Source organism: Manis javanica, chromosome 10 (genome assembly GCF_040802235.1).
Source record: "Manis javanica isolate MJ-LG chromosome 10, MJ_LKY, whole genome shotgun sequence".
Classification (NCBI taxonomy): Eukaryota; Metazoa; Chordata; class Mammalia; order Pholidota; family Manidae; genus Manis; species Manis javanica.
This window is the reverse complement of record NC_133165.1, coordinates 1,759,892-1,782,732: the sequence shown is the minus strand read 5'-3', so window position 1 is coordinate 1,782,732 and position 22,841 is coordinate 1,759,892. Positions and strand designations below refer to the sequence as shown.

The window sequence follows — 22,841 nt, the reverse complement described above, 5'->3', positions numbered from 1 at the left end:
AGCCCCGCCCTCCTTCCAGATTGGTCACGCCCATGTGAGCCACGCCCCGTACTGGTCTTTCCCCGAAAACTACCAGCCTCGGAAGACCTCCCCCCAAGGACCCCCTCCCAGTCTCGTTCTGCTTCCAGGCGGACCCTTGCCACGCCCGTCCCCGCCCCCCTAGTAGAGTTTACCTTCGGCCCCTTCCCTTACTCGGATCTGAGCCCCGCCCTCCCCGCTGGCCACCGCCCAGGGCCCTCCTGGCCCGCCCGAAGCCCCGCCCACCCACGGCTGTCTCCGGGTCCGCACGTACGGAGCTCCTACCAGGTGCCGGGCGTTCCAGGCACAGGGCAGTCCTTAGTGAACAAAACAGGCAAAATCCTTGCTCGCGTGTTGTTTTCATTCTGGAGGGCAGACAGACGTCAAATAAATACGGCACATACATAGTAAATGAGATGGTAAAAAACATCAAGGAGAAAAATATAGGCAGTGAAGCGTTTCATGAAGCCAGGGGTGTGAGGGTACAATTTAAAACAGGATGGATGGGGGGCCTCCCTGGGAGGGTGACACTTGACATCATCCTCATTTTAGCTCACATCCAAAGCCTTCTAACCCTCCCAGGATCCCCAGGGACCAAGCCTCTCTCCCAGGCCCTCCCTTCCCATTCCCCATGTGTTCCTTCCGCCTGGGGCAGCCAGGAAGCTGGCTCTGAGCAGCCTCACCATTGTGTATGCATTCATTCGACTTTTACGGAGCACCTACTATGTGTCAGAACTGCGGGACATCACCCATTCTCCAGGGGGAATCAGCCAGACAGAAACGCCTGCCCTTGCGTGGCCTGCAGTCCTGGGCAGGAAGAGGGTGTCCAGGGAGACAGAGCGCCCCATGAGGAAATGCAGCGTTGCATCTTGTGATAACGGCCTCGTTTGTGTCCTTCCTAGCGGGTGCACATCCCTTAATCATTTGTATTCGTTCACTGTATTTATTTGTGGGTCATTGAGGGTCTCTTCCGGGAGACTGTGAGCTCCGAGAGGGCAGGGACCATGTCTGTGTAATTCATCTGCCCCCGGGTGCGCAGGAGTTGACTGGGGAGCTGGCACACAGTAGGTGCTCAGTGCGTTTTCTTGATTAAGATGACCAGGGATGGAAATGGAGCGCAAAGTTCCCATCCCTGCCACAAGGTGGCAGCAAATGACAGCCCCTGACTCCTGCGTCGCCCCTAGAAGAGGAAGGCGAGAGACGGGCTCCAGGGATGTTTCGCTGTACCCCGGGGTGGTCAAGGAAACTCGCAAGCCTCTCCTGAGCATCGGTGCAGGGCGCGAGGAGGGCGCGAACACTCAGCTCTTGTTGCAGCACGGAAGGCCTTAAACCGGCACAGAGTGACCGCAGGACAGGATGTTCACGCCTGGAAGGACGGGGCGGAGCGTCCAGCTCCCGGGGCCGCCCTCAGCGGACTGCAGGGTAACGGGAAGGCTCCCGAGTACCGCTCCGAGGGGCCCAGGAGCCCGCCCGTTAAACACGCTGCCCAAATGGTTCTATAGGTGGACAGGTCTGACTGCGGGCCGGCGCATGTGAGGGGTTCTCCCAAGCGCCTGGGGGTCCCAGAAGGCTTCAGAGAGCAGCCTTCCTGGGTAACCGTGCCCCCACGTGTGTGTCCGCCGCAGAAGGTGACAGCGCGGGGAGCAGGAACGGGCGTGGGAGATGCAGCGAGCGGCGCACCGAAGAGCCTGGAGGAGAGGGGAGAAGCCCGGAGGCTGCGGCGAGGCGCCGGGTTTCCTGGACACCAGCAGCGTCTCCCCTGCCCCCAGCCGGTGAGGACGTGACCCTGGGTGGGGGCGGAAGGGTGTGACAGCCGGGTGGGTGCAGGGTGCCCGGAGTAGAAAATGCGGCCCAGAGGGAAGGGAGAACCTAGCTCCCTCTCCCTCCAGCCCAAGGGAAGCGAACTGAAAGCCCCGCCTACCACGTGTTACCTATTATGAGCGCTGCACTTACCAAGTGTTCTTGCCTTTTATTGAGCACTTATTCGGCACATGCTGCACCCGGCACTGTTCTAAGGCTTTACTAACATTCACACATGTCAGCCTCAAAAACAACCCCTGTGGTGATGAAAATGTTTTGGAATTTCAGAGAGCTGGCATTCGCACAACAGTGTGAATGCGCTAAACAACAGTGGATTGTACACATTAAATAATAATTAATTTTACATTATATGACTTTCACCTAAATCAAAACAGAGCAACGTTTAAGATCAAAGCTATTTTAATCCTCATTTTAGAGATAAGGTGACTAAGGCACAGACAGGTTGAGTAACTTCCCCAAGGTCACACAGCTGGTGAGGAATTCAAACCCAGGGCTCTGGTTCTCCAGTGCTTCTTGCCCCAGGGCTGCAGTGAAGTACCCAGAAGATGTGCCTTCTTAGTCTGAACTGCAGATACCCAGGCATCCTGGCCTTAGACTGAGAAGGTTCCAGAAAGACTCAGCCTCTATCTGCCGCCTCCTCCTTGCCCTGCAGGAATGACCAGGCCAAAGCTGCCTTTTGGGGAGGAGGTTTTTGAAAACTCCAGAAACCACCCCTCAGCTCTGAATATCTCCACCACGGATCGGCCACTGCCACGGGAAACTCAACCAGTAGTAATGCATCTATTTGAGTAAAACACTGGGCCCAACGCACATGCCTCCGGAAGGCGACCTGCCGGGAAGTGTCCTCAGTGGGGTGGCTCAGACACCAAGAGCAGGTGGGGTGAAGGGCGGGTAGGAGTGAGAGGGTCCAGGCTCCAGACCCTTGTGGGGACACAAGGCCTTGATCTGGGCCCCAAAACACAGAAAGGCCCTGGGCGTGCTGAAGCTGGAGTGGGGCATTGCTTTTCATCGTGGTGAAACACAGCACAAAAGTTCCCATTTTAAGTGTACACTTCAGTGGCTTTTAGGACATTCATAAGGTGATGCGACCATCACCACTCACTGTCTAGTTCGTGGGCATGTTCATCACTGCAGCAGGGAAGCCATCCGTATCAAGCAGTCACCCTCATTCTCCTCCTCCCAGCCTGCACCGCATCTCAGGTGCCCACGGGCTGCGTCTAAGTCCCTTCTTCCTCCTCCTCAGAGGCCGCCTGGATTGGGGAACCTCAAGGGCCATAAGGGTCATAGGCAGGACAGCTGTGTACAGGGGTGCCCAGCTCCATGCGGTGGTCCTCATCATTGGGCACATTTGATCGAACAGGAGTCTGGGGAAGCCAGACCTCGGGGGCTGCCCGGCTGGGCCCTGCCCACCTCGACCCCCAACCCCCTCAAGTCCCATCCCATCCACACGTGGTCCAGGAGTCCACCTGGTGCTGCGTGTGGAGTCAGGGTCCAAGGTGCAGGCCACCTGCGCCCCAGGAGCTGTCAGTGAGGGGGGAGCACAGCCGAGGCACGTGGGGGCCTCCGCTGGCGCTTGGACGGGGCCGCGGGGCAGAGCGGTACGTCAGGTCAGCCGCCGTGAGCCTGGCCCTGCTTCCCTCAGTGTCTGTGGCTGCAGTGTCCCCTCCGGGAAGATGGGGGTAATGTGGACAGTCTTCAGGCTTAAAAAGGAAGGGAACGCTGACACGTGCTATGACATGCGTGAACTTTGAAGGCATCATGCTCAGTAAAAGAAGCCCGGCCTCAAAGGACAAGCACTGTGTGAGTCCCCTTGTGTGAGGTCCCCAGCGTTGTCCCATTCAGAGACAGAAGGGGAGCGGGAGCGGCTGCCAGAGGCAGGGGAAGAGGGGGTGGGGAGTGAGGGTTTCACGGGGCCAGAGTTTCAGGTTTGCAAGATGAGAAGGTTGTGCGGGGGGATGAGGGGGGGGTTGCCCAACAGTGTGAATGTATTTAAGGCCACTGAGCTGTACACTAAAAAATGGTTAAGATGGTAAGTTTTATGTTCTGTATATTGGACTATGATAATAAGAGACTCATAATGAATAAATCGGTAGGGTTAAATAGTGCCCGCTTGGAGGGTGGGGCCATCCCCCACGGGACTCTGTCAAGAGGGTGGCATTTGAGATGGGGCAGTGTAGGAAAGTGACGACTCTGTTCTGCTTTTGTGTCAAGGTATTGATGTACAGTCTTATGAAGGTTTCACATAAGCAACATTGTGGCTACTACCTTCACCCATCCTATCAAGTCCCCCTCACACCCCTTTGCAGTCACTGTCCATCAGCCTAGTAAGATGCTAGAGTCGCTCCTTGTCTTCTCTCCTACACGCCTTCCCCGTGACCTACCTATGTTGGGAATGCTCATTATAATGCCCCTTAATCCCCTTCCTGCCCCCACCCCCTTCCTTTTGGTAACCGCTAGTCCCTTCTTGGACTCTGTGAGTCTGCTGCTATTCTGTTCCTTCAGTCTTGCTTCGTTGTTATCCTCCCCAAGTGAGGGAAATCATTTGGTCCTTGTCTTTCTCTGCCTGGCTTATTTCACTGAGCATAATACTCTCTGGCTCCATCCACGTTGATAACTCTGTCTTATTAAACATAATTTTGGTGCCGTGCAACCCACCCATTTACACTACGGAAGTTAGTGGGGTCTCTTCTAGCTGCCACGCGGCGGTGCGCTCCTCACCACCATCAAGTTCTAGAACATCTTCATCACTGCAGAACAAAACCCTGTAACCATCAGGCGGCTCTCTCATTCCCAGCCGCTCGCCGACTGGCTTTCTGTGTCTCCGGGTTTACCTATTCCGGACGCTCCATATAAATGGAATCAGACGCTATGCAGCCTTCTGCGTCCGGCTTCTTTCACTGAGCATCGTGTTTCCACGGTTTGTTCACGTTCAGCAGGTGCCAGACCCCATTCCTTCTTATGGCTGAACGGTTTACACTCACAGCGCTTCAGACTCCAGGTGGGTGGGGGTTTTTCATCACCGACGACCAATTCTCCAGCGCTCAGGACACCAGCTGGGGGTCCTACAGCTCAACTCGGTCCGGACACTAACTCCTGGAGTTAGTGCGCAGCCACAGACACAGAGTCAGGGTATCACGTAAGGATCTCTGCCTGGGGCTGCGTCAGCATCCACACGCCCCCCCACCATCTGGGTAACCCTAACCTAGGAAAAGTGCCCAGGGGGCGTGTGTGTGGGCCCACTTCCAGGGGACTGGCAGAGGAGGGGGCAGAGGGTGGAAGGAGACACCCGTTCCTCCCCCCACCCCACCCCCCGCCCTTTCTGCATCCATGACCTTCCTCAGACTCCAGGTCACCTTGATGGCAGCACAGAGTCCTGCTGGGGGCAGGAAGTGTCGTGTGTTAATTTTCTGCTGCTGTCAGCAAATTACCACACGTTTGGTGAGTTAAAAAACAACAAAAAGTTTATTATCCTACTTTTCTACAGATGAGAAATCTGCAATCATTCTCACTGGGCTAAAGCCAAGGAGTCAGCAGGGTCAGCGCCTTCGGGAGTCCCGTAGAGAGACTGTCCTTGCCCTCTGCAGCTTCCGGGGCCTGCCCTCCTTGGCTGGTGGTCCCTCACCGTCAGCGGACCGCACCCCTCCTGTCTGCGCGGTGGGTGGCTGCATGGCCTCCTTCTCAGTGTCCCTGGGCCCCGCATCTCCCCCTCCTCTCTTATTAGGACACCGTCACTGAATCCCGGGCCCACCTTAAACCCAAGAGGACCCCATCTTCAGATCCTTAACTGAATTACATCGGTAAAGACCCTTTTCCCAAATAAGGTCACATTCCCAGGCTCCAGGGATTTAGGATTTGCACTTATTTTAGGGGGCCACTATCAGCCCCGTGCAGGGCCAGTGTGTGCCTGCTCCCTGAGTTGGTCTGCCTCCCGTGGTGCGCTCTCCCCCTCCAGAGGCCCCACCCCTACACCCCGACTCTCTGGGGTCCCATCCAAAAGCCAAGGCCTTGCACTCAAGCTCTGTGCTGGGAGACCTGGGTCAGGGCAGCCCTGGCCTGGGATCCTCTAGGTGGGAAGGAGGATGAGGCCCCACTGCCTCTCAGCAGATGAGCCGTGACGCCAGCCCCCCGTCCAGTCCTGTCCTCTGGAGCTGCCAGGAGCGGTGCAGGGGGAGAGGCTGAGACGCCGCAGTCAGTGCCTCCGGGAGAGATGAAGGAGCCGCGCACGCCAACATAAAGAGGTCTGCTCAGGGCATGATTCTGCCCCCGAGGCGGGGCTCAGACCTAGCAGCTGGGGGCGGGCTTGGGGTGACCACAGGCAGTACATCCTAAGCTTGACTCCGTCAACTGCGTGACCCCAGAGGACACTGCAGCCCAGTCCCGGGCCCCGGCAGCTGCCTCTGCCTTGGGGGGAGGCCGGGAGGCCAGGCCCCTCCTCCGTGCCTGAGCCCAGACTGGCTCTTTGGAGCAGCCCAGTGCGATAGCCACCGACCACACGTGGCTGTTTAAATTACAATGAATTACAGGGACGTGAATATATCATACTTTATATAAATAATCGTAAGTAAAACATAAACCATAAAATTAAAAACACGGTTGCACGTTCTAAGTGCACAGTAGCTACATGCGGCCTGCGCCTCCCTATACACAGAATATTCCCATCGGTGAAGCCCCCCTGGAGGGGGCTGCTCAGAGTCGCCCCCAGACCAGCACAGCTGCCCCTGTCGGGGGAACAGGGCGGCCTGGGCGAGGGCAGGGTGGGGCAGGGACGCCAGGGCCCCGAAGAGGGGGTGTCTGTCCAGAGCCGACTGGTGCTGACTCGTCAGTCCCCAAGGCCTAGGCCCAGTGCGGGGACTAAGCCCGAGACAGCGACCAGAGAATGGCCCAGGAAGGCAGCCCGTGGGGCCTTGGCCGCCCAGGTCCCTGGCAGGAGTGTCTGACCTCAGCAGACAGAGTGGGCAAAGGGCCCGGGCAGGCCCAGACCCAGGCAGGCAGGCAGGAGGGCAGACACCAAGACACAGGGGCAGCGCTCTTTGAGATCCCAAGGGGCAAACAGACAACCCTAATGGCGGACACTTCCTCTCTCGCTGAGTGCACCCCGGGCTTCCTTCCTTGTGAGGCCCACGGACCTGCCACGTTCCTGACCCCTGTCCACCCTTCTGGACTGTGGCCCTTTCATCATGTATCAGCCACTCCCCCCACTGAAGTGCATTTAGGTTCTTTCATTTCTTTAGAAATGTGGTTGACTGTTTTTCTGATCCTTTGCCTTCCCAGACTGGGGATATGTGGGCTGTGGCTCCCTAGCTGTTGTGTCCCCAGCGCTGGGCGCAGAGTAGATGCTTGATGAATTGATGGGTGAATGTGTGGGAGGCACTGTGGGGGCAAGAGGTCAAGATCCTTCCCTGGCAGCGGTGGAGAGCCTCATTCCCAAGCAAATGCCGGTGCCGCACAGGAGGAAGTGTGAGGGGTCCCCCGCCCCTTCCTGCCAGGACTCTGACCACCCTCAGCCTCGGGTCTAACCCTTCCCACAGTGTCCCTGGGCCTCCGTGACTCCGTCTGCCTGGGGTGCTCCTTTGAGGGCCACATGGGACAGGTGCCATCAATCCACCCACAGGTGGCCTCAAAGTTACACCATCACCCCCACCCCGGGGCCTCTGCAGCAAGCTGCCCCAGGGCAGAAACCTCTGTTGTACTGGACCGTGTGTCCTCAATTCCAGGAACAGGACTCGTCGCTATAGTAGGTGCTTAATTAACATCTGATGAACAGAATCTTTTTCTCCACCAGCGTTCTGACTCAGGACCTGCTACCTCTCTCTGGTCCTCCTTTGGGGGCCTTCCCTGCCGCCGTCAACGTGCACTGACCCTCCCATTCACTGTCATCCCTTCTTCATTCAACAAAGATACTGAGCGCCTACCCTATGCCAGGCACCCCACTAAATGGTGGCAGAGGTGGGGATAAGGGCCCTGGCTCAGATTGTAGGGTTTAAATCCTGAGTCCCCTCCTGACCACCTTGAGCTGCCATTTACCATCTCGGAGCTTCAGTTTCCACATCTGAGAAATGGCCAGGGACGGTGCCAGTTTGTCATCCTTGTTGTGGCAACGGGCGTAGGGTGCTTATGTCAATCCCATCATACCATAAAGATGGTATGCTTTAAATATATGCAATTTATTGTATGTCCTTCACACCTCAATAAATCTGGAAAAGATGGTGCCAACTCCCCAAGCCCATCACTTAACACAGGGCCTGGCACATAGTAAATGTTCAACCAAAGTTATTATTGTTTGTCATTATTGCATGTCTTACTTCACTGATTCCTTTTAAGACCCTATGTAGCACGTTCCAGAGTGTCCCCATTTCCCAGGTAGAGAAACAGGTTCAGAGAGATGAAGAAATTTCCCCAGAGTCACACAGCCAGGAGATGGCAGAGCTGGGATTTGACATCTTAGCTCACTGTTTCCTCCCCATTTTACAGACGAAGAAACCGAGGTTCCAAGGGAGAAGTCGCCGTCTAAGGCTGCGCAGCCGGGAGCATGGCAGAGCCAGGATTCCGACCCAGGTTGGCTTCTAGCTAAAACCTGGGTTGATTTTGTATTCTGCACCTTGTGGCCAGGCCTGTCCGTCTCTCAGGCCCCCGGACTCAGGAGGGAATAGGGTCCTGATCTCCTGAGTGGGGCCATCCCCAGGGGCTGTCACACCCTGGACTCTGGCACCAGAAATGCAGCCCCACCGGTCTGGGCCGTGTGAGCCCTGGCAGGGGCCTGTGGGGCAGGGTGGCAGGAAGTTAAGGGGAGGACGGGAGTCTGGGGCTGCGGTTGTGCAGCCTGTCCTGCGGGGACCCTGGCCTGGCAGAGCCTGCTTGCCCCACCCAGCTCCACTCTCTGCCCTGGCCCCGTGACGTGCTTACTGGGTGGCCGTCTCGGCCAGGTCGGAGAGGCCCAGGGATGGGCTTGAAATGAGGTGTCCAGAGATAGGGAGCAGGTGGTGCTGGGAGCAGTCCGGGGTTCAGGACGAGGCCTCGATCTGCAAGATGGACCCACGGAGGCAACGTAGCTGAGTCAGAAGAGGCCTACCCGGTGTGGAGCGGGCGTCTGAGAGGACCCTGCTGGGCTGAGGGTTAGCCCCCTAGGTGGCCAGGTTTCCAGCTTCTGGCCAAAGGCCCAGGGCCTCTAGCCAACTACTGGTGGGGAGCTATTTCAACATTCTGACACCAGACACTGCTGTACAGGGGCACACCTGCGTCCCAAGGACTGGCAGGAGGTCCACCTGGGCGGTGGCTCCCCAGGGGGCAACAGGGGGGCTGCTGGGCAGACACTGGGGAGGAGGCCAGGATGGGCAGTCTGCCATGGGCCCCGGTCAGGTGGGGGCCCAAGGCCCATTCTTGGTGGAGGTGACTCAGGGGCAGGCGGAACGGGTGACTCACCACAGACCCTCTGTGCTGCTGCTGCCAGGGCCCAGCCTCTCCCTGGGCCCCAGGGGTATTGTGCAGAGCTCACCCGGCCCCCAGCCCAGGACTGTGAGTCAGCCCATCTGGGCTGAGGGGCCAGCATGATTTTCCATCCTTTATATTGTTCTGCAAGGAAAGTAAATATGTGTTACAAAACATGGGGTGAAGCGGGGCTAGCCCCCTCTTGGCCCCTTGGGCAGGGAGCAGAGGGTCCTCTGTTCCAGGCTCTCTGCACACATCATAGCGCACTGGCTCTTCCCCATTTCAGAGTTGGGGAAAACAATATTCAGAGAAGTTAAGCCACCTACCCAAACTCTCACAGCTGGGTGTGTAGCAGAGCCAGGACTCAAACCCAGTACAGCTTCAAGCTACAGCCTGTGGGCTCTTCCTGGGTGGCTGTGGACCAGGGCCTGAGTGTGGGCAAGCAACTCTTTCTGTTCACACTTGTTTCTCAGGATGGCCCAGAAGCCACCTGCTTCAGCCTCTCAGAGGGTAGGTGTCAACATGCAGATTCTAGGCCTAACCCAGACCAACCTAACCATAATCTTGGAGGGGGTGCCCTAGAATCTCCATGGTTTAAGTGCTCCCCAGGTGGGGGTGAGGTCATGTTGCTGGGGATGATAGAGTGGCTGTCCACAGGAAGATGGGCCGGGCCTCTGCCTAGGAGGAGAAGGCTCTGGAAAGGAACAGGCTGCCCCCCACACACCCCTCTCTGGGCCAGGGGAATGCTGCCCTACTTGTTTGAAACTGGTTCACAGAAACAGCCCGGGCCAGTGAGTGAGGCCAGTCCAGCTGCTGGGGAAACAATGACAGCAAACAGGGAGGGTGAGGGTGACTCTCTGGAAAGGTGGTGGCCTCCTGGGAGCCAGCAGCCTGACCCAGCGGCAGAGAGGGGACAGGGTTCAGGGCCCGAGGCGGCCTGGTCGCCAGGGACCAGGATGGGGCTCCAGGTGCTGTCTTAGTGGGGTGAACCATGGAGGAAGCCCAAGGAAAGCAAACGCCCTCCCCAGAGCCCAGAGCCTGTGTGGATGAGTCATTTGCCTTAGGAGGGCTCTGCAGAACCGAACAAATCCCATCTACCCGGAGGAGCACGCACGGGGCCAGACACACCTCCCGCCCCATCCGGCCTGCCCACAGTGTCGAGCACACGTGCATACACACGTGCACACGCACACAGAGCCGCACTGACTCTGAGCCCTTATGTTGGTCTGCCAGAAAAGATAATTCCTGTGGCCATCAGACTGTTTCCCAGGTTCCAGCTTTTAGAGAATGGAGGGAGGGGAGATGGTGACATGCATCTCAAATTCCTCCCTCAGCCGGCTGCTTCTCCCGGAAGCTCCAGGGCCAGGCCCAGCTGGGTCAGCGGGGGCCTGGGAGGGCAGAGGCACGCGGGGGCCTGAGTGCTGGGGTTGGAAGCGGCTGGCCGGGCACCTGGCATCTCAGGACCTCGGTGCTCCTCCCTGGAACAGGAGATAAGAGATGCCCCTCCCAGGGGGGAAGGGCTAGCTTGCTTCACCCAGGGGGGGTCCCCACGGGGCACTGATCAGCTGGCGGCACATGCCAGTGCTGCTGGGCAGTCAGTCCTCAGTAAACCAGTGGCATTAATACCCATGTCACGGCTGTTACTCAGCAGCTGAGCTATGAGCCTGCTAACCTGGAGGTCCCTAGGCTGGTTCCCTCCCCAAAGCCAACCTTCACCTTCCTAGGAGGGACAGGAAAAGCATTTCAGAGGTGGGATTAGTCCACAGCTCTAACACAGTTTGGAGTTCCTGTATCTGCTTGTACGCCGCAGCCCCATAAGTATCCAGTCTCCAGCCACGGATGCAACCCCCTCCCATTGCTCAACCCTCACTGCCAGAGTGTGTGCTGTGTGCTTAACCCATGGGGCCTCACCCTATGGAGGGGATGCTTCAGTTGTGCCCATTTCACGGGTGAGGAAAACTGAGGCTCAGGGAAATGACGTGCCCACAGTCGCACAGCAGAAAGGGACTGAGTGGTTTGCCCACCCCCTCCCCGTGTTTGGGGCCTGATGAGGCTCTCCCCAGACTGATCCTGGCGGGTTATGTATCTGTTCCTGATCTTAGACTGTCAACAGCTTGAGGGGAGATCACCTTTCAACTTGAGGACAGTTTCTCTCTTCTCCAAATTTCATACTTCCATAAACTTTATCCACTAGTCTCTCCAGTTCAGTAAGAAAGCTGGACAAGGAAGGGTGTTATAACCGTAGAGTGTGGGGGGTGGGCAGAGGGGCACACAGCGAAGGCTCTGGGAAGAGGGAATGCCAAATTTGGCTCATTTTTAAGCATGTTTTTAAAAAAATAGTACCTAGAAAAATACTTCAAAAAAGCAATTCGAGGCCATAAACAATCAGATGCAAAAGGAAATCTAAAAAATAATAATAATCAACTCCAAACACTACAAAAGGGTGTGTGTACAATGGGAAATGAGATCTCTCGCTTGCCCCTCCCGATGGGGCTGCAGTGACGGTTCCTCTGGGATCCTTCCGGGTTTCTGTGCCAATACACGGGTGTCCTCCCCTCCTCTCTCTGCATGTCCTCGGGCACCTGGCTGCCTGTGTCCCGGGCGTCTGGGTGACATTCCACATCTGCCCCTCTTCCTTCCCTGAGAGGGTGTGCCCTGGGGTTCAACCGCCCCTTCCCACAGCCACCACATTGTTTCCCAGGTTCGCCATAGCAACAGTGCCGCCATGAACACCCCTAAGGCATGCTTGGCCCCCGTGTGAGAGCCTCCCTAGGGAAAGATAAGGGGGGGAGTTAAGGGCAGGCTTCCAGGCAGAGCTGACGCATGGGCAGAACCAGGAAGGTTCCCTCCTGGGTCCCTGTCGATGGCCCGCCTTCTGGACCCAGGTGCACCTCCCAGACCCAGACCTGTGCTCAGACCTCAGGTCCTCCCTGACGCCTGCTCCCAGTGTCGGCTGGCTGGCTGGACAGATGTCCCTTAGCCTTCGGAAGTCAGTTCGGGATAGAGGGACTTGTTCAAGCCCTGGCCTGCCCCGGGAGGAACTCCCCACCTGGGGCGATGGCCTGAGAAAGGAGTCAGGCAGGGCCAAGTTCAGAGGCGAAACGACAGGGTCGGGTTTGGAGGAAAGGTCTGTTCAGGGATCCCCACCTGAGCAGCTGGGGGGCTGCAGGCAGGATCCATTGCTCCTGGCTTCTCACAAAAGGGGGGCTTGGCAAAAGTTCAGGTTCCTGGGACCCTTCCTATATTCCCCAATCAGGAGCTCAGAGGGTCAGGGCCCCAGGGTCGGCATTTTCCCCTGGGGAACCTTATGCACAACTTCGGAGCTGCTGCATCCTGCCATGTCCTTCATCCTTTTAAAGTCCCTGGACGCTTTTGGAACCTTAACAATTTGAGGATCATCAATTTGTTTTATTATTATTAATATTTATCCCTCCCCTTCCCTTAAAAGAAAGGCCCTTTGCTATTTTTTGGTTTTTCCCTTTGCCCCTCAGTGTAGTAGAAGCAGGCAGCCAAGGCTAGGAGGACGTTAGCAAGTATCTGTTGAATGACTGAATGAATGAACTCACTATAAGAAATAGATTCTCTCCCCTGAAAAATGCATGTATGGACACGCACAGTTTGAAAGCCACCCTGGGAGGATTCACGGACCCCCTTGAGCCCACCCACAGATGCCCCGTTAAGAATAAGGTTTTCCTAAAGTTTCTAACACTTCAAAACAAGTCCTTAGGCAGCTGGAACAAGAGATGGCCCAGAGGATGCTGGTGTTCTCAGGTGTTCTGGGGTCTGGGACAGGAAAGGCCCTTGGGAGTCAGCTTCCCCACCAACCTTACTTTAGAGGTGTACAACAGCTGGGGAAAGGCCTGGCCTGGGGACTCTGGGTGCCCCTGGGGCTTGTGCTGCCCTCCCCTCCCCAACAGACGTCTTGGATCCCCAGCTGAGCCCTTTGGCCATGAACTATCTTGGTGCCATCTAGCATCTCCCCTGGAGACTGTGTGCTCCTGCTCCCCAGCCGGGCTCAGACCACCCAGAACCTGCCCAGCTGCGGTGGCCCCCTCTGGCCTCACCCAGACTCCATTTTCTGTCCATCCAACTGCAGGCTTCTCTAACGGCACACGGTGTGACCCAGGCACTCAATGCCCACTGTCTAGCCTGGCCACATGCTGGTGCAAAGTCTAACTCGGGCACACAGCAGTACACAGTATAACCGTGCACATGATGGCCCAATTGTGCAATGTGGCCATTCTGAATCAGAATCCGGCAGTTTTTATAACCAGCCGTGAAGTATTTCTATGATGCCAGGGCCTGCAGTTATTATAGGATTATTTCAAGGCTTATTTTGTATTATTTTGTCTGCCCTAGATGATGATAATGAGGGCAAAGCTTCCCACACGTGGGACCAGGCGCTGTGCTAAGTGCTTTGTGTGAATTACCTGCAGGAATCTCGGAACGCTCTGGAATGTGGGCAGGTATTGGGCGACACCGAAGGAAACAGGCTGGGGGCGGGAAGAAGCCTCGCCTAGGAGCCTGCGGACCATTTGTGGCGGCAGGATTTGAACTCAGGCAGGCGCAGACCAGAGCACCCCCTCCTCATTGCCATGAACACTGCTACCACCTGAGTGTCATTCCCCAGCTATCCAGGGCCCGGAGACCCACACGGCGTCTGCCACACGTGTGTGGGGTGCCCACCTGGGTGTCAGCCACGGCGAGGGGACGGCTGAGGGCCCTGGGCGGCGGAGAAGAAGAGAGGGGCCCTCAGCCCGGGGCGCGCCGGGCCAGCTGCGGAGGGACTCGCTGCGCGCCCCGGCCCGGCCGGCGGGCCACGGGGAGGGGCGGGGCCCCGCCTGGACGCTGGCCCCGCCCTCGGCCGCGGCCGGCGCCGCGCTCGCGCGCGCAGGGTCCAGGGCGCACGCCCAGCGGCCCTGGAGGCCCCGCCCCGGGGAGGTGAGCGCCACCTCCCCCGGGAGCGACCCGGGGGCCCGCGGCCGGCGCGCGCCCCGCCCCTCGCGAGTAGTTTCCCGGCGCCGCCGCCGCGCCGCACTCGGCCGTCCGTCGCCGCCGCCCGCTCGCCTGCGCTCGCCGCTCGCCCTCGGTGCGCCGCCCCCGCCGCGCGCCACGATGAACTCGCTCTTCAGGAAGAGAAACAAAGGCAAATACAGCCCCAAGGTGCAGACCCGGAGGTAAGGGGCGCCGCCCGCCGCGCTCGGGACGCCCTCGGGAATCCCGCGCGCTGCGGGGCGGCCCGGCGGGGAAGCACCTCCGCGCGCGTGGAGGGACGGCCGGGCCGCGCGGGCTGCCGGGCGCCCGGGAGGCACGGGCCTGGGAAGGCCAGGCGTCCGGGGACTGAGCCAGACAGGGGTGCGCGACGCGCGGGAACACGGGGCCGGAGGGCCGCCCTTCAGCTGGCAAGCACCGTCGGAGGGGGACTGGGATGGGCCGGGGGTGCCCGGGGGAAGCACGGTATCTGGCACCACAGAGTTCTAGGTGTCTGGCGAGGGGCGGCACTGACTTGGGCGCCCGGACGGCGGGGACCGAGGTGGAGGTGCAGGACAACTCCGTGTCCTGGCGTCGCCCTTGCGCCGGGGGCCCTCCTGGAGCGGGAGGCACGGCCGGGGTGCGGAGTGGTGTGCCTAGAGGACGCTACACCTTGGGCGGGGGCGCCGCGGGGAACCCAGGAAGCATTGTCTAGGGGCGCACGGGGGCAGGGCGCTTACCAGCCCTTCTTAGCGCGCGGGTGCTCCCAGTTAGGGAGGGGCGAGATGGGAGTGGCGGGTGCCACCTGCCACAGCGCTTCCCGGCACCTGCCACCCTCTGCTCCAGAGCCTCGCCGAGAGGAGCCGGTGGGTGGGGTGGGGGGGCACATGCTGAGGCGCCCCGGCCCCCCCGCCCCCAGGGCAGCCACGCTGGGGTCTACACCGGGGCCTCCTCCCAGCTGCATGGTTTCTCAGGGGCGTGCCCTACTCCACCCCCAGCCCCAGCCCCGAAACTGGCAACATCTCTGAACAACAGGTTCCCAGGGAGGCCTGGGAAGGGAATGACAAGTCTTGATGTGTTTGCGTTGAGAAGGCAGCCCACGTCCGTTCTGATATAAGCCTCATGGATTCATTTAATAACCGGTTTAGGGGAGCCTCCTGGAGATGCTGAGGTTGATGGCGAGGGTGGAACTTAGGTCCCTGCCTCTTCCCTGGTCTAGGGAATGTGAGGTGGGGGTTCCCCACTTGGAGAGCTCTACCAGGCTTCTCCCAACAAAGGGCTTCATTCCCCGAGTTGCATAGCCCACCTGTGTGGGAGGACCCACCCGAGGTGCCCTGTTCATGAGCCCACCCTCTCACTCCCTAACCCCAATTCCCCAGGCCCCAGATTAGGGCGAGAAAAAGACTCTAGCCAGGGCTTTCACCCCACTCTGTGGCCCAGCCCAGGCAGACCTGTGGGACAGGTGCAGGTGGGCCTGGGGAAACTGAGTGGGGGGCGTGTGCAGGCTCTGTTACCATGAGTTCCAGCCCTGCAGAAACTCCTCAGCCCTGTGATCCCACCGCCCCCATCTCCCCTTTGGGCTGTTCAAGTTCAGAGGCATGTTTTCTCCTCTCCTCCAAGGTCCCCCCGCCCGACAGCTTCCCTCATCTTCCACAACCGCAGAGACTGGGCAGGGCCGTGCCCGCTGCTCCTCTGTGGCCGGGTCCAGCTGGCTCTCAAACTCAGCTGGGGTCCCGTCCAGTCCCTGGGCTGTTCTCGGCATTGCACAACCGCATACTCTGTGCCAGCCACGGAGGGCTGTTCTGCTCTCCCCGTACCAAGACTCGGCCCCTCCAGTGCCTCCCACGTGGACACACGCACACAGCAGGAGATGGGCCACGCCTTGCCCTGTGTCTAGTCCCCCAAGGCCCGGGCTTGGACGTAACAGAAAGTTATAATGAACCCTGAGGAGCCCGGACATCTCGGCCTCCCCAGTAGGGGTTGGGAAGGAAGCAGTTCTCATCTTTTTCAGCGCTGGGGACTCAGGGACTGGAGTCCTACCCCAATTCCACCCCTCTCTACACTCTTGCCCGGGGCACCCACCCTCTGGGGGAGGCGGCTGGGCTCCTGGAGGAGGGGCATCCAAGCGGGCCTGGGATGGGTGAGGAGAGGGCGCAGAGTGGGGGTGTGCATCCACAGGCCTGAAGCTGGAAGGGCGTCAGGGAGCAGAGCGCGTTGGGGAGGGGTACAAAGAGTACGTTTGTGTACATTTAAAAAAACATTCAGACGAAGCAATTCTGTTAGATGTTTCGGGATGCAGACACAGATAGGTGTTGAAAATGTAGATTTAGGAAGAAACCTGCAGCTTCAAAATTCTGCTGTCCCAGCGGGAGGGGCTAAGGAATCATGAATGATAGCATTGTATTTCCTTTTAAACAATATTAGAAGCAAATATGGCAACTGGGGTCCATCAGCTGTCTCGGTGGTAAGAGTCTGTTTCGCGCTTCCTTGCGTGCTGGAGCTAGGTCACCAGGTGCCCAGTTGTAGGCACTGAGGGCTGGGATGGATGGACGGGGAGAGCTGGCAGCGGAACGGCATGGGCAGGAGCCTGGAGGGAAGCCCCGAGTCCTCTGTCCTGGGCTCCTGTGTCTTGGTGAGCTGGGAGTGGGGAGTAGCCTGAGGAGGCCAAGGTGCCTGAGGCCTGGGGAGAAGGAACGGAGGAGAAGCAGGAAGGTCCCAGGCGGGAAGACACGAATAGAAAATCTCAGGAAGTGGGGGGCCAGGAAAGGTGTGGACATACAAGGGGATCTGAGATTGAGTCCCGAAAAGCTGCCCTAGATTGTGATCATGTTATCTTGCTCAGGTAATACTGCATCCCCTCTCTCGTCCAGGTGAGGCTCAGAGTTTGAGTAACCCACCCAGGGACCCTCGGCTTCTCTCACCTCGGTGTTCTGAGCCAGGAGCCGGCGGGCAGGGTGTCCCAGCAGGCCCCCTGGCCCATCGTTTCCTGGGCAGAGGGGTTTGCTGGGTCTTTAAGATAAACACACCCTGAGCTGTTCGCTGGCTGGCAGCTCCCCCTGGCCCTCTGCCCTCGCAAGGCTGCATGGCTGCAGGAACACTGGTACATGCAGAATTCTTTGCTCCCAGTAGCTGGGCTCAGGTTTCAGACCCGTGGCGCTTGCGGCTTTCGCTTTTCTGTCCTGGGCTTGGTCACTTCTTGGTTCCAGTTAAAGGTTGCAGGAGAATTCAGAGTTTGTGCCTCCAGAACAGGGGGTCCTCTTCCCTACTCCTCATTGCTGGAGTGTCAGCTCCCTAAAGGCAGGGACTTTGTATGCTGTGAGATTGCTCCTGTCCCCATAGAATGCTGCCTAGCACAAAGTAGGTGCTCAGCAAACAGTGGTGGAAGGTCCGTTTTGACTCTGTGACTTGGAGGAGTGTGAGGTGGTGGAGAGGACTGGAGATGAGGCGTGTGAAGCGTCAGGTGTGTAGCAGGTGCTTAGTTAATAGAGGCTGGTACTCCTTGTCTGCTGGTCTCGAACCTGAGTGACCTCCTCACGCTCTAGGGTGCCAAGATTGCCTTGAGCCCTGTTTGAACCTTGCAAAGCATAGTCCTTCAAGACATGCCCTGGTGTTACGGGAAGCAGCTGGAACGATGAGCGCCCAGAAGCGTGGGCCCGGAGCGGGATGGCCTTCCCTGGGCAGACGCAGATTGGGCCGTGAAACAGCCAGAGTCACTGCAGCAGCAATCTTCTCAGTTTAGACTGTGCTTCCCCAGGATTATTAGCTGGGCGTGGAGGAATTCACTGTCTGATCACCACAGAAGGTTTCAGTAGAGAGAGTATCAGTCACCTGGCCGATCAATCTGGTGTTTATTGGGTGCTCCCTTGAACTGTTTGCTCACAAGACTTCCTTCCTGTCTGGTCCCCGCAGCCCCGGGACACGCTGCTGGGCTTGTGCCGTCGTCCCCAGCCCCGGCTGCATGTTAGAATCATCTGAGGGACTTTGAAAGCAGTGTCCAGGCCCTATCGCAGACCAGTCCAGTCACAATCTCTGGGGCAGGGCCCAGCCTTCAGTTTTTTATGTGCAGCTAAGAGTGCGAACCACGCATTTACACTGACCGCGTTGCTCCACCTTGTCTCGGAGCCACATGCACCTCGCTTTTCCTTTTCAGAACGTTGCACTCTGTTCTTTTATTCTGAGCCTTCCCGTTCCGCTTCGTTCCCGGAGTGCGCCTCATAAAATGGCACCAAACTGGCTTTTGCTCTTGTATTTTCACGTGAGAATCTTTCAGGAGGAGAGTTTAACTCGTTCACGTTTAATATAATGGCTGGTGTGGTTGGACCTATGCCTGCCGTATAATTTTGCATTTCCTGTTTACCATGCGTTCTCTTTGTTTCCTTTTTGCTCTTTTCCTGCAATTTATTGGACTGAGCTGTATTTTCACAGTTAAGTCAGGATATGAGGCCTGGATGTGGCGGAGTGGATGGACACCCTGACACAGGCGGTCTGCATCCTTGTAATTATAGTTAACAGGGTGCTTTTCTTTGTCTTGCCTGTTAGGTTATAAACCGTTGGACAGTAAGGACTTACTTATCTGTTGGGGGACCTTTCTGTAGCCCTTAATTCCAGCCTCATGTCTGTTTGAGATTCAATAAATAGGTGTTAAATTGAGTAGATGTTTTATATAGCATGGACAATGACTGTCTCTGGGGTAATAAAGAAGGGCCTGTCCCTGGGGCCTGTAAGAGAGCTGGTGAGATGACAAGGAGCTGGGGCTGGGGGTGAAGATTTATTCCGCAATGATTGACAATCTAAAGACCAGCTGGGGTACAGCAGTCACCTGCGCAGATGCTTACTAACCCTACGGCCCCAGGCAGGTTCCCCCGCCCCCAGGCTCAGTGTGCTCATAAGCGCTGGGAGCAGTAACAGTACTGACCTCACAGGTTGTTACGAGAATCAAAGCAGGAGCGTGGGTCAGGCACGGGGTGGGGTGTGGCCCACAGAAGGTGTTCCCTCCGTGCCCCTAAAGGTGTGCTCCCCTTTTCGGCTGGGCTCCCACATAGTAGCATCTTAGGAGAATGACTCAGCCCTCAGTTGCCACCCCTGACTGTTACCCAACCTCTGGGGTCAATGGTAGATGGGTTTGTTTAAAGATGTCAACAGGGTATCAATCTCTCTGTCTCCCCTGGGTGGTGAGCACCTTGCGCTTCCTCCCGTTTTCCCGATGTTACTTTGTGGCTTGGTATTGGTGGCCCCTCTTGTGAGGAGGTGGCTCTGGAGCCTGTTCAAATCCTGGCACCCCCCCTCCCACTTCCCAGCTGTGTGACGTTAGGCAGGTTTCTTAACCCCTCTGATCCTCAGTTATCTTCATTTGGACAATGGGGAGAGAGGAACTGTTGACATGCTATCAGACTTCTCAATTTGATATCTATGTGTTGAGCCCCAAGCCTGTCCAAGGCCTGAAATTAAGGGCTACCAAAGGGCCTCTCCAAAAGTGAGTAAATCCTTATTGTCCAAAAGTTTATAGACTCATAGACTAAGCAGAGTGCCCCAATGCCTGTAACTGTGCCTTTCTCCTGGGGCTCGAAGATGTGAGCACACGGAAGGGCTGCGTGGGAGACGGACGCCTCGTGGGTGCTCTTAATGTTTAGTAGTTCCTATGAAGTCGTTTCCTGAGCTCGTATTGTGTGTGCCTTTGTGTCGAGGACGGGACAGCTGTGTGGGAGGGACAAACAGACCTGCTCAGCCAGTCAGTGTTTAAAGAGGTGGAGGCTGGGGGCCACCCAACACCAAGAGGTGAGGCTCCCCCCAGGTCCGGGGGTCCCCAGGAGCTGCTCGAGCTCCAGTCCCGGAGGTCGGCGGGACCCAGAAGAGGAAGACCGTGGCCGAAGGAGGCCAGGCCAGGCCCCTTCCGCCTGCTCCCCGGAAAGGTGTGCACTCCTGCGCGTTCCAGGCATTCCGAGGCTGAAGCCTCCGCTTCTCCTTCATGCACACCCACTGAGACAGAATTAACCCCGAAAGGGAACAACCGTAGCCACGATCAAGGGCCAGAGCGTTGGGGTTGACTCGGGCCTGGAAGACAAGGGGGCGCTGGCCAGGGAGGAAGGGCTGTCCCCCCGCAGATGCGCCCCATGCCTGCCGCTTCCCGACTCCACACACAGACAGAGCACATTGGCTGTGACCAGCAGGGAACAGGAAGGGACCTGGGAAAGGGGCTGATGGTGGGGTTGTAGCCTCTCCGTGGTCTCTGGGGCGTGATCTGTTCCCCAGAGTGGCAGGTCAGGAACGAGGTAGCCTGCAGGGAGGGGTGGCCGGGGAGCAAGCCAAGTGCCCGTGGGTGTTCCCCCGTGGCCTGTGGGCCGTCAGGCAGTCAGGGACCCATAGACAAGCCCTGGCCTTGGGCTCGGTGTCTGGCCAGCCCATGTGGGTCCCACGGGAGAGTGGCAGGGAGCCAAGGAACGGCCATTAGGAGGCCTGCCTCGGTGCCAGACTCTGCACGGGGCCAGCAGCTGCCCCGAGCTTCTGTCGGCTTTATCATGCAGACCTGACGCGCTGTAGCCATCGTGGGCTCCCAGCAACGTGGTCCAGAGACCACAGGTTCACCAGAACTGGGCTGTCCTTTCGGTAAGCGTCCGCCACACGAGGGGTGCTTAGAACGCACACATGTGCTGGCAGTAGAACCGGCATGCCAGGCTTTGAAGACTTAACGTGAAAAATGTCGCTTTCATAATGTCCTCTTGACTACCTGTCAAAAAGATATTTTAGGTATGTTAGGTTAAGTAAAATGCCATAGGAAAATTAAGTTCACCTGTTTCTTTTGACTTTTTGTCATGTGGCTGCTAAAGAAATTTAAACTACAAATGTGGCTCGCAGTTGATTTGTAGGGGACAGAAGTGGCTTTGCACACAGAGCCACTAAGTACCCAGTCCTCCCCTTTGGGGTGTTTCCTACCCATCAAGTGTGTCTTTGTGTTTGCTGCTGTGCGAGAGACCCGGTCACCCTACTGTCTGGACCAGGAAATTAGGGCCAGGCAGGTGGAATAGGACATGTGGTTACACCAGACACGGGCACAGGTCCCATGACAGCAGCTGGGTGTGAGGACATGGCAGTGGATGAAACAAAGTACCCCGCAGCCCTGAGCCTCCGCAGTGTGACCGCAGCGTCCGGTGCTTCACAAAGATCACCTTGGATTGTCTCAGGCCTCTGGGCGGGATTGATTCTTATCCCCATTTCGCAGTCAAGAAAATAGACCCAGAGAGGCACCAGGGCTGGCGCAACAGCACGGGCTACATTCTTCCCCGTGCCAGGCTGACTCGGTTTCCTCCCTGCAGACAGGCTAGAGAGGAGAAGGCACCCGTTGGCGCACTGTGACTTGGGCAGGGAGGGCTTGAGGCAGGGTGGCTCCCATGGTGGCGGGGGGGTTGGCCATTCATGATGCCCTGGGCCTCCTGTGGGGGTCAGGAGGCCGGGATGCGGTCCCTCGGGGGGTCTGCTGAGCCCGGTCAGGAGGCGGGGAGACGGAGTGGGACAGCTGGGCATGCGGGCGGGAAAGGGGAGACCGTGTCTCGGCCAGGGTGGCCCCCACTCAGAGGCCGTCGGAGGGCGAGGCCGGCACACAGGCTCTGAGGCAGGGAAGAGCGCTGGCCACCTGGACGGGGCGGCCGCGCACAGGGTGAGGGCTGGGGCCCTGTGGGCGGTGGGCAGGAATGTGAGCTCTATTTTGCGCTCCAGTTTGCGGCCGGCTGGTGAGGTCTGGTTGCATCTCAGGAAGATGTGACAAATGTGCAGGAGCCGGCTGGGGGGGCTGTTGCATTGGTCCAGGCGAGGCGGCAGCCTGATCAGGTGGAGATCTGTTCCCAAGAGGAACCGGGGAAGGAGAGGCCAGGACCTGGGGTGCTTCTCAGGGCCCTGCTTGAACAACCGGGTAGGCAGGTCCTCCCCACCCTCCCCTTCTGCGGTTTCCCTCCTGCAGACGGGGCGGGTTCTCAGAGCAGCAGAAACCCTGTGGTGCAAACAGCCCTGGACCCCTGCAATCCCTAAATCCCCCGGGCCAGTCCTCAGCCCAGACCCAGGACCAGGCCTGGGGTCATGTCCTCCTGGCAGCCTCGTTGCCCTTGTTACCCAGATACATGCATCAGCTCCCCTGCAGGGATTGGAGGAGACATTTCCGAATATTGAGGTCATGTGTGAATCCCAGGGCCGCGCGCCATACCTGTGGTGCAGTTGAGCGAGGTGGTGAGGCTGAGGAAGGGGCCGGCGGCATTCACGCAGACCTCTACCAGGGTGCTGTTGGCAAGTGTGGTCTGGCAGGGGCCGCGCAGGGTCAGCCCGAGCCCAGGTCGGCCACCAGGCGGGCAGGACCAACATCGCCCGAAGCTCCCACTCAGTCTGGCATGCAGTGCCCTTCTCTGTGGCGTGCACCGGCCCAGGGTTCCTGGTCTACAGACACACAGCCGCCAGCAGCACCCGCAGGCACGGCCCTGGGCCCCTGCTACCATGGGGAGTAGGCCTCCCCTTCCTCAGACAGAGCCCCTTTCCGGGTCCAAGCTGGCTGGGGACCCTTTGTTTCCTGAAGGGCCCCCTGACCCCACTTCCATGCCAAAACTGGCGGGAAGGCCTGTGCCCCG

General features: G+C 58.2%; 1 protein-coding gene and 1 long non-coding RNA gene across 8 annotated transcripts in view; both read left to right on the top strand.

The window, feature by feature from the left end:
* The first annotated feature begins 301 nt into the window (after positions 1-301).
* On the top strand, positions 302-8,108 carry LOC140843939 (uncharacterized). Of its 7 annotated transcripts, none has more exons than XR_012121865.1 (4): positions 312-1,790; positions 2,492-3,639; positions 4,773-4,975; positions 5,324-8,108. It is a non-coding gene; the product is annotated as an uncharacterized lncRNA (long non-coding RNA). The 7 variants fall into 7 exon arrangements; XR_012121864.1 differs by having other exon boundaries at positions 314-1,528; positions 1,644-1,790; positions 2,492-4,975; XR_012121869.1 differs by lacking the exon at positions 4,773-4,975 and having other exon boundaries at positions 302-1,790; positions 2,492-2,714.
* Positions 8,109-13,863: 5,755 nt separating this feature from the next.
* LOC140843938 (nuclear envelope pore membrane protein POM 121-like) overlaps positions 13,864-22,841 on the top strand; it is a 31,697-nt gene continuing 22,719 nt past the window's right edge. Inside the window, exon 1 of the mRNA XM_073214487.1 lies at positions 13,864-14,441. Within this exon, the coding sequence (XP_073070588.1) occupies positions 14,380-14,441 (62 nt within the window). The 5' untranslated portion in view covers positions 13,864-14,379. The remainder of the gene's footprint in view (positions 14,442-22,841) is intronic.